The sequence below is a fragment of the Poecilia formosa genome, unplaced genomic scaffold (assembly GCF_000485575.1).
Source record: "Poecilia formosa unplaced genomic scaffold, Poecilia_formosa-5.1.2 Scaffold134, whole genome shotgun sequence".
In the NCBI taxonomy this organism is placed as follows: Eukaryota; Metazoa; Chordata; class Actinopteri; order Cyprinodontiformes; family Poeciliidae; genus Poecilia; species Poecilia formosa.
The window spans coordinates 1416856-1428038 of NW_006800073.1; the positions used below are offsets into that span (position 1 = coordinate 1416856).

Here is an 11183-nt window from a genome sequence, read left to right on the forward strand (position 1 = left end):
ACGTTTTTAAAATTATTACCCCTCTCCCAACCAAAAAAAAAAAAAAAAAATCCACTCTGCACAACGACAGCCGTGATGTCACAGTGAGGTGTAATAGTGGACGTCTACCAGAAGATGGCGGTGTTGTAGATAGTAAAAATGTACACTGCGGGATGACGTCATTGCTTCTGATCAATTTAGGATTAGCGACTGACAAAACACGGTTTTGACTTTCAGTAATGTTTTGAGGAAATTTGTTTATAAAAAAAAATGTTTTCAGAAATAAAATCTGGAGAAAAAAATTCTTAGAATTTTGCCTTTTTTCTAAAAAAAAAAAAAAAAAAAAAAAAAAAAGACAAAAAAGGTCAGATGTTTGAGAAAAAAAGTCAGAATTAATATATTTTTTCATTGGCCCTAAACCTTTTTGATAGATGACAGTTATTTTCCATTAATCTAAATTCAGCATTTCAGACACCCACAGTGACAAAGTTGAAACTGAAATTGGAATGTAAATCTCCAGAAATACAAAATTAAAGAAATGAAAATGTTTATTTCTATTGTCCAAAATAAAGGATTAAATGTCAAAACACAAAGAAAATCCCTGGTAGATCCTCAACTGCAGTTTCTGTCCAGCAAATAAACACTAATCTTGATCAGTCCATCAGGAATGTGACATTTTCCCTCAGAAATCCTCATTCCTGTTCGCTGGTTTGGGAATGATACCATGATTCAAATGACCTGAAAACAAAAGTTAGAAAAATCTAAAGGTTACAGTTAGACATCCCTAAAGGTGATATACAGGCTGGGATGGTTTTATAGGCTACACAAAACATGTTCATTACCTTATTTTGCACAAAACAATTCTTAAATAAGATTTTAGTTCAGTTCAGAGTGATCTCTTTTAGTGTGAGCTGGAATTCTGCTTCGGTTGCTAGGTAATGGGCTAGCTTAGCTGGGGTTGCTAGGTAACGGGCAGTTACATTCCAGAAGTTTCTGAAATGGCTCATTTTTCAAACAAAACACATGAACATATTGCCAAACTTTGGCTGGGTTTTTTTTTTTTTTTTTTTTTTTTAAACGCTGGGGCTGATTTTAAAAGCAGTAGAAACCCAAATGGAAGGATAAAAACAGCTTTAAAGTCACTCAATGAATCTTTATGATTTGGATTGAAATTCCTTAACTTTATTTTTCATAAATGAAGATGTGCATTCAATGAGGAAACCGAAACAGAAAAACAAAAACTTACCAAATTAACTTCTATGTAACCACAAAGGTGCTGTCTTGGATCTTGGCGTTAACATACTAAGTAAACGACAAAGAATCAAAAAGGAAATTTGATATTATCAAAAATGTAATCAAATAATACAAATGTAATTAAGCTGAAATGTTTCTATCTTACATCCAGTCCTCTGGGGGATTTAATTGGCTCAAGTCCGTTGCAACACAACAAAGTAAAAGGTCTCTCCTTAGTTACTGAATGTTGTTTGAAGCACAGCCCGAAAACTTTGGCAGGTAAGTAAACATCCCAATCAGCTGCATGCTCCTCTGTTAGATCACTGACCATCCTGTTAGAGGAGCAGAAATGTTAGAAATTCATTAACTTGATTTTAATAACAGTAATCTATGCAAGTTTCAAAGCATGTTGTACCTGTCAATCAGCTGCGGTGTGATTAAATCCACACTGCCTGTCTGCTCATGATAAACCACGAGAGCAGTCGTGTCCTTTAGGTGATCTTTCAGCTCACGATTAATCTAGTAAAGTTTAAAAAAACAGACAAAATGTGAGAAAACAGTTTGATAACAGTTTGTTATCAAACAAACTGTTTGATAACAGTTTGTTTTCCTTACATTAAGATGTAAGGAAAACCAGCATCATAATTAAATTATTCCATCCAGTGGCAACCCTAAGAGGTGGCAGAGGGGTGCCACGGTCCCACTTGAGAAATATTGGCCATCCCACTCCAAACAATCATATTCAGGTCAGAGAAATGTGTACAGGTATCTTGTTCAATCAAGACATAAAAGTATAACCCAATAAGTAAATACATCAATTTATAAAATTAAAAATAGAATACTTTTTTTTTTTTTTTTAGCTGTCCCCCTCTAAAATTTTTACTGGCTTGTTTTTTGGGCACTCTGTCCACATCTGAGTGTAGGGTATATTGGCATTGTTTCAGTAAGGCTACATTTCTGTATTAAAATCAATTCAAAATTAATAAACTACTCTGTAAGTAAAGACTTTATTTTATTTTACTGAGCTGCACTTTTACAAACTGTTCTTGTCACTGCAGCATGGAGCTTTCTACTCCATGCTGCAGTGACACCAGTTTAATGACACACACACTCACTCTGTGGACTACGTCATGAGGCAGCCGGGAGAGGATTCTCAGCGGATACCCGAAGTGTGCGATGATGTCGGCGATGTTCTTCGCTACGTCGGACGGGAGGCAGGACTGCATGGGGACGGCCTCCACCCACCTGGAGTAGAAGTCTGTCAGGGTTAAAATGTACCTGTGTCCATTCAGCGTCTGCGGCAGCGGCCCCCTGACGTCCAGACCCAGCCACTGCCACGCCCCTTTCACCTGGAACCATAACGTAACATGCAGTAGTGTCGGAAATAACAACTTTGAATTTCTGACCACCTTTTAAGTAATTATAGACTGAGAATACCTCTATAACATTGTCAGAGTCTTGATACTCTTCCTGTAGAAAGATTTCAATAGAATAATTAGAATAATTACAATTATACGCTATTTGTACAACACAAAATCTTATTTTTAAATATTTGCTGCTACTTACACTGAAATCGTCATCTGGAGCCCATTGGATATTCTGTTGATTCATATGAAAGAATAAAATTGGACAAGAAAAAATGTATTAGATGATCATACAGTACTTAAACCCACCATCATATCATAACATTATCAAAGGTGATCTATAATTCTTTATTGAGCAGGTTAGTGTAAACTCATTATTTACAGATGCAGCTTTGAAAAGCAGAAATTAAACCTTCTAGGCATCAAACAAGAATGCAGCAAATGGTTTCTGCATGATAAGTCATTAACAAAGCACTTGTCTTTTCCAGTAGCCATTGTACAGCACATACTGCGGTAAAAACAGCTGACCAAATGTACTGGAGCTCAGCTTGGGTTGCTAGGTCAGGAATTCCACTGCGGTTGCTAAGTAACGGCAGAATGCCTGTTGAATGTGACTCAACATTTGGAAGGTTTTTGAAAGGACCAATTTTCGAGACACCAAAAATATTAACTTTTTGCCAAAAAAAAAAAGAAAAAAAGATGGGTGCTTTATTAAAAAGTTTAGGCTGCTTTTAGAAGCAGTTGAGCCTCAAATGGAAATATAAAACATGCAAAATATGAATTTTACATCATAGTTCCCCTTTAAAGAGGGTAAAAATACACCTGTTCAATAACCAGGATGTAAAACTGCTAACCCACCTACCTGTGGCACGCAGTAATCTCCATGAAAGAATTGTGGAAATGAGTCGATCTTCCTCAGTCGCTCATCAACTATGATTCTCCATTTTTCAGTGTTTTTATGATCTTTATCTCTGATCATAAATACAAAAAAGTTTCACACATTAAACAGGTAAACATCCAAATATGTTGCAAAGAAACATGGATGTATCTGCAGCTGAAAAATTACTTCTAACGTGAAAAGTTCACCCCTTTCTGCTTGACTTGACACTGATACAGTGTAGGACTAATTTTTGACTACTAGTCTGACACTGTATTGATTAATTAATAGTTACTAATTGGATAACAGTTTAATAATTGGATGCCAAAAGAAGATTTGGTTTTATGGAATTCAAACTAGGTGAAGCTAAAAATGCCAGTTTAAGAGTTTTGTGTAGAACATATTTACAGATTAACCTTTTTTTATCCTAATTGCAAAATGTAGAAATATTTTTTACAATTTTGTCTTAAGTACTGCTCTGAACATGTCAACCTTTCAACAGAAGGCCTTTTTCAGAATCTATAACTTCAGCTAACGATTAATCAATTACTAAATTATTATTTGAATCATAGATTAATCGTTTCGCCGTAATGTAAATTACCTTAAATTTAACTCTACGACTTCAGTCAACTGACAAAATTTTTGTACATAATCTGAATCTATTGGTTGTAAACTTGTTTTAATTTGGAAATATATAAGAAAACTGAATGTTGATTTTTTAAATCAGAATTATAAAAATAAAAAAAATCACATCAGTCTTCACAAACTGAGTTTCTTCTATTTCAGTTAAAGGAAAGCTGATGCATTATTATGAGTTCTTCATAGAGTTACAAACCCTGTTTGCTGTTCGTCTCTCTGGTTGAGTTCTTTGTTTTTAACGCTGCTGACAGAAGGAGATGTTGCAGATGAAGCCGACTCTTTCTCTGAAGACTTGGCACTTATATTAGGCTGAATTCATACAGAAAAGAAGCAAATGAGCGCCCGGCGTTTTAAATATTTAGAGAACAATCACATTTTGGATAAAAACATTTAATGAACTTATTAGGATTTTACCTTATGTCTCCTACGTCCTCTGCCAGGAGAAACCTGCATAAAAGGTGATAAGATTTTTTCAAAAAGCCAGAATATAAAATATATTTAATTGAGTCCCTTCAAATTAGGAGATCTGAACACAAACCTTGTTTTTCTGAGTTTTGTCAAGAGGTGAAAATATGGTGGGAACCGCATCGTCTCGAAGAGTCACGCACTTCCCCGTTCTGTCGATGTACCGCTCCTCAAAATGACTGATGCAAAGTGCGGAGAAGCGAGTTGGAGCCCAGTCCTTCAGCTTCATGTTGGAGAGCCATTTCTTAAGCTTTCTGGGATTGTACAGCGGAAATCTGCAGTAACATGTCAAACATTAGATCAGAAAATAACTCACAGTTAAGGGAAATTTCAGTATTAATAAGCTTTGAAATGGGTCTCTAGTCCAGCTGTTCCCAAATGTTTTGACATTGGGAACATGCTACAAAATATATAAAAACTAACTTTTAGAATGTTTTCTTCTCGTTTTTATTCACCATTCAAGATATGAGGTTAGCACTTCTGCTAACCTCATATCTCCTGATTTTAGCTGGCAAGGAATTCAGTGGTTGAAAATTTTCTCATCAAGTAATAAATATATCATGACTTTATAAATCTGATGTTTGTCATATTACCTGAAAATAAAATTTTCCACCACAATCCCCTCTCTTAATTTAAAAATAAGTGTAATTAGCAGTCTTTTCGACAGCAGGGCTGTTCCTTTGGTCTTTTTCTGGACAGAAACTTTTATTTTGTGCTAGCCAAGTTAACTTGAGGAGCAAAGCAGCCAATCAGAAAGATTACCATGGCAAATAACATTTCAATAACTTATTTTACATAAGGTTTAATAATAATGATTTGTATTTTATAAAAAAGAAAATAGCATCTTAAATTCTTCAAACTTGGACTAGATTATTCTACACTAACAGCAAAATCGATAAAGTCAACTGAATACAGTTTACGCAAACAGCACGAATTCACAACAATAAACAAGTAATCTTAATTATGTCAACATACATTCCAATTTATCTTAGTTATCAGACAATTTATCAAGTTCAGTTCATTATTCAGACTTATTTAAAATGTTTCCCATCTAAAGATGCCAAGCAGAATGCAGCAATTCCACATAATGAGCATGTATGTGGGGGTAGTAGGAAAGTAACTCTCCTTTAACAGGAAGAAATCTCCAGCAGAACCAGAACCTGCCATGACAAAGTGAGAGATTTGAGCAGAATTATTCAAATCTAGTTTGTGATTTATGAAACTTTTATTTTATTTGTTAACTAAAGATCCATATGACTGTCACTTGTTTTTATTAAAAAAATATATACCTTTTGCATCTGAATCACATTAGAACTTGTCCTGTTCAAAAACTACAGTAGTTAGACTATTCTAATCTACTCCAAACAAATAGCAAAATACTTAAAACCAAATTTGAGATTTGTAAAACCTTTGTTTGATTTGTGAAATTTCAGGAAGGGGCAGTTTCAGTGGTGAAGTGGTTTTATTTTTGCACATTTCAAGCCTGTTGGTCTGGACTCGAACTAAAAAGGATTTTTTGAAGACATTAGCCGCTTTCTTTTTACTCAAAACTCAACAACACTCCACTTAAAACCCTAACAATATCTTTTTGCCTTTTCTTTTGGGATCTATTCGGATGTTGTCTCGATTCTGCACATTAATATAACGTTGGAAAACAACTTCTAGAACAAAATATTTAATGCTACGTATTATTATCATTATTAACTAGCATTACATCTCTAAGCTAGCTACCTGCTACTTATTCACGTATTCGTAAAAAACTCACTTGAAGAACTTAACATCCGGGTCTGTCGAGGTCTCGCAGTTGTAAGCACATTTATACCTTCCCATTTTTTACACCATAAAGATAATGTTCGAACTAAACTTAATGGTTTTAGAATTCTGGCATTTATAGAAAAGGATCAATGTTATCATTAAAGAATACGCGACATCCGGTTCGTATTTTCAAAATAATAACTCTATATTAATAGTCATCGGCAAAATAAATAGTGAAATATTTAAATGTTTTTCGGAAAATTCTAATACTAATTTCAGGAGGTATTTATATTTTAAATTAAGTAATACGCTTTAAAAAGTTCCTTAAATACAACTGGTTATTTTCTTTTTTTTTTAGCCTAACGGATGTTGGTAGGTAAACCTAAAACTTTACAACCGGATGTTACTGGGGGGGTTTTTCTTGTATTTTTTGTAACACTGCTACCTAGTGGCTAAAATATGATTTTTTTTTTGTTGTTTTTTGTTTTTTGACTGCACAGCGAAAATAATTATAAGCACCCGTGTGAATTAATTGAATACAAATGTAAACTCTTTTGAAATTTTATTTAGAGAATTTTTATGTTTAAAGTGAAATTTGCAACTGTAACAACAACAAAACAAAAAAACAAAACAAAAAAAAACCAATTTGCACTTTAATAACACTAACAATCAACAAACCTTTAGCATATTTTCTGTGAGTTTTGAATTGACTGGTTTCTGGGCATAAACTCGTTTTTTATAAGCTTAGCTTGAAATTTTAAAATACAATTATACAATTATTCTTACAACGGATTGCTCGAATTACTTTCAGGAAACTAAAAAAAATGATGGGTCCGCATCCGTTAGGATACCAGGAAACCCAACATGATTTCAAATTTGTGCATCCAATTCATTTGTAAACATGAGTTGTAAAATTATTCGAACGAAACATTAAAAAACACAAATAAAAAAATATTTTTATGCCTATGATTAAGATTAAATATATTTGTGGAGAAAGAAACTCACAGTTTAATTATTCTTTTTATTAAGAAATTATACAAAAATATTTACATTCTTCCACAATGTCTCAGAGCTGTTACATTTTCATTTTAAATGAATTATAAAACATTTAGAAATACAGACATTTAATAAAATAAAAAAGCAGCTCAGCTGTTCTTTGTTTTCCACTCCACTCGCCACTCATCCCAGTCCAACAAAGTCCTTTCTGTGTCCCATCCTGCAGCTTTAACACCTAAATATTACAGATTTATTAACAAATCACACTCACAGAAACACAAACTACAAGCTCAAACTTGTGTAAGCTCACCTTTGAGGAATGGAGAGAAATGTGCGTCCATCTGCTTCTGACTCTCGTGCAAAATTTCCCACAAATCTTAGATTAAGAATAAAAATGCAATGTGTATTTAATGAAGCACTGAAACAACTCTTGTGCAAATGCAGAGCAGAAAAGCTCACTCACTTTGCTGCGTTGATTTCAAAGCGGTTGGGCAACTCAGTATGTTGCTGACACATGCAGCCTGGCACATCGCTCTGATTTCATCACGAACTGATGCGTCTGTTCCCAAACAGACACAAATGCAGCCTGCAACAAGCAGAACAAGGTTGAAAAATATTTAAAATTTTGTAAATCGAAGAGTCATTCAGTGGAAAAAGGTAGAATACCGTTTCTGATTCCCAACAGGAAGGGCATGTTGTTTTCCTTTAAAGCCAAATTCAGTTCCTCTGGGCTACAAAAAAACACAAAATGAGTCAAAACAGAGTTAAAGTTTTAATCTGTGTTAGCAAAAATGATTTCTGGAGTTACCTCTGAGCAACATCCTGTAACCTGACGCCAAGTTTAACTGGTGTGGCTTTTCCAAACTCTGAGAAATATGAAAGAAATATTAATAACACAACAAGAACCACCTAAAAATCAAAACAAAAATATAAAGTTTTGACATACGGAGGAATACGGGTTCTCTCTGATTCGCCTCAGATGGACTCAGGATTCGTCTGTCCTTCAGATACTGCTGCATCACAATGGAAAGCCGCGCCTCGTTGAAGGTTTCCATGACAACCGAACGCACAGCTTTGTAGTTGGCAAAGAGGTGAAGGACAGTAAAAAGGAAGAAGAGGGAGACGGTCAGGCTGAAACACACAAAGTAAAGAATTATTCAACTTTTAAAAAGATAAAACGTGTATAAAATAACGTCAAAACTTACACTGGGTTATCAGTGACAAGAGGAATCAGTAACAGGCTGACCAGCAAACCAGCAAGATTGACCAAAGTCTCCTGCAGAAAACATGAGAGAAAACAAACTTTATTTATTATGTTACTCTATTTATGTAGATATTGTTGAAAACTTCATTCATTTTAGTAGCTCTATCATTAAAATACAACATTTAAGTTTAAAATATTACATCAGGCCAATAAAGAAATTTAACAAAAAGCCCATAATGACAGTAAATAAACAAATAAATAAGTGCTTAACACAAAGTATGACAGAAAATTTAAGAAATAAAATAAAAACTCTAATGAAAAAATAAAAAAGAGATGTAGGTTTAACCATATACACTGCAGGCCTTAAAAATATTTATTCATTAAGCCCATAGTGACAAAAAAAGAATTAAACAAAATACAAAACACTTGTGCTTAGCAAACCATATAACTACATTTTTAAAAAATAAAATAAAGAACTTAATTTAATGTAAAAATTAAAAAATGTAGCCTTACTGAAAATACTGCTGGTACCAAAGACACTTTTAAGCCCAGAGTGACAAAAAACATTATTTTAATTTTTTTTATTGTATATGAAAAGTATAAAAAAATAGGACACATGGAAATAAATTGATCCAAAAAATTGCTGCCTTTTCACAATGAAGTTGTTTTTTTTTTAACTCACCCAAAGTAAGTAAGACTTTCCAGCAGTGAGAGCTGGTTTACTGCATTTTGATTTCATCCTATCAGAACACGATTTACATTTTAATTCACATTTTGCCAAAGGGGAGATTACCTGACTGCCATCTTTGGCAGAGATATCCGCCATGTTGTCCCTGCGCGCCTGATGAACAGTGAGTGCAGCTCTGGTCGCTCCTCCGGCGACGCCAACAATAGACTGAAGAAAACAAAAACGGGTAAAGACAAAACAGATTTTATGTTTTAATCGGTAAATTCTGCAGGTTTATCTATAATGAAAACAAGTTTGTTTCTTGAGTCCCATTCGTGTCAGAAATTCCAGGATTCAGACAGAATGTTCTTTTGTTTTGAAAGCCCAAATAATCAGAAATATCTATATGGAGATTTAAGAACTGCAACAATAATAAAACATTTTGAGCAAATATCGATCTCACAGAACCTCAAACTAAGCAGATGCTTCTGTGGTGTAAATACTTTATTTTTACCTTGAATATTCCTGCAGTGCAAACTACCAAAGTGAAGCAGGCCGGAAAGTGGGGAGCCAAGATTTCCATGAACATTGCAATGTCGTTGAGAACATCAGCAAAAAGCCTGGAAAGGAATTACAACATTAAATCAATATGACAATGACAGCTATAATCATAGGAGAGCAGAAGTATATTAAATTTCATTTATACCTCCACTTTTTAGCCTCTGAGTCCAGCTTACTCCTGAAGTGTAGAAAAAATTATTTAAAGCATTAAAAAGATTTATTGAAGCTCCAAAAAACACAAATCATAACTGACCCTTTCCTCCAGGCAAAGAGGATTCTTCCCAACATCCCAGTTCCATCTGCAGATAACACACACTTTTAAATAATAAGACAGATTGATGACATGATTATTAAGTTATCTTTACAGTTGCTTATGTTAAAGTTGCACCTCGTAATAACCAGGTAACTGTGGCTGCAGCTACAGTTGCCTCCTGGTTTCCAACACCAACACCTCTGAGGGAAGCCTGAGTGGCCAGAGTCCCCGACAGAGAACTGGAGAAAGCCTGGAAATTAAAAAAAAAACTTCAATCTGGTAGCTCAGGATACCTACAACGGCATTGTAGATGGGGAAAAAAAGAGGAGTAAATTTCCACCGAAAAACTTTGAAAATGTTTAGATTAATCTTGGAAATTTTCACACACACAAAAAAAGGAAAATTTCTGAGTTTGAAAAGTTAAAAATTTGCTTGAAGAAAACCTCATACATTTTGAGATTAATCTCAGAAAAGATAAGAAACGTTTTCATTTCTAATTTTCAGAAATTCTTGAGAAAACTTGGAAATTTCTGAGTCTCAAAAATTAAAATTAAGAATTTTTTAATTTGAAGGTAGAAATTTCCTGATGTTATTTTCAAATTTTCTGAATATTTTGGCAGAAATTTAAACTTTTTTTTGTATCTATAACGACCCAAAAGTAGTCATAGGATCCTCTGTGTTGATGTAAATATTTACTGTACCTGAAGAGTATCCCAGAACTGGTACTGAAGATAATCACTGCTGACACTTTCTGGGTATCCTTGAGGCAGAAAGACGCTCTGAAACCAGCAGTTACAGCGTCAAAATCTTAGTTTTTATAAACTAAACGAACTAAAAAATATAAAAGACGCTTACTTTAAAGAGTTCAACAACTGAGTGGCTCCTTAACCCAGCTTCACTCCCATCCCTCGTCCTCTTCATCACTCCATCACTTACTGAATATTTCCAAGTCTGTCCGCTGCCGTATCTCTCAGTAGCTAACACCAAACCTCCGTTTTTATCCATTGTTGGTGTATTGGAGACACCAGTGTGAATTATAAAGATACTAAAATCTGTTAATAACAGGAATATGTAACATTTAATGTGATTTAGATGAAAGGAGAGTGTTTTGGTTCACTGTCGACGTGTCTTTCAATTCTTTCACGGTACTTCCGTGTTTACATCCGGGCTTGTTATTACTCAACTTCTCA

The 11183-nt window shown here is 34.2% G+C and overlaps 3 protein-coding genes across 3 annotated transcripts in view; all 3 read right to left on the reverse strand.

Annotated features, from left to right (window-relative positions):
* LOC103144981 (transcription elongation factor B polypeptide 2-like) overlaps positions 1-90 on the reverse strand; it is a 5167-nt gene extending 5077 nt beyond the window's left edge. The window contains exon 1 of the mRNA XM_007562180.2: positions 51-90. The gene's annotated coding sequence lies outside the window, so the exon portion shown is untranslated. The remainder of the gene's footprint in view (positions 1-50) is intronic.
* Positions 91-489: 399 nt separating this feature from the next.
* LOC103144982 (uncharacterized) lies at positions 490-6489 on the reverse strand. The gene is made up of 12 exons (XM_007562181.2): positions 6323-6489; positions 4631-4832; positions 4507-4539; positions 4289-4401; positions 3439-3547; positions 2779-2811; positions 2650-2682; positions 2328-2561; positions 1628-1731; positions 1379-1544; positions 1226-1281; positions 490-717 (listed from the first exon to the last, which is right to left on the reverse strand). Exons 1-11 carry the CDS (start codon positions 6385-6387, stop codon positions 1237-1239), a joined length of 1137 nt encoding a protein of 378 aa, XP_007562243.1. The 5' UTR covers positions 6388-6489; the 3' UTR covers positions 490-717; positions 1226-1236.
* Positions 6490-7316: 827 nt separating this feature from the next.
* rusf1 (RUS family member 1) lies at positions 7317-11139 on the reverse strand. The gene is made up of 14 exons (XM_007562183.2): positions 10849-11139; positions 10695-10772; positions 10129-10243; positions 9994-10039; positions 9886-9918; positions 9694-9799; positions 9306-9407; positions 8514-8584; positions 8255-8439; positions 8117-8174; positions 7975-8039; positions 7772-7894; positions 7619-7684; positions 7317-7543 (listed from the first exon to the last, which is right to left on the reverse strand). The coding sequence occupies exons 1-14, from the start codon at positions 10996-10998 to the stop codon at positions 7458-7460; spliced, it is 1284 nt and encodes a 427-aa protein (XP_007562245.1). The 5' UTR covers positions 10999-11139; the 3' UTR covers positions 7317-7457.
* Between the last annotated feature and the right edge of the window lie 44 nt (positions 11140-11183).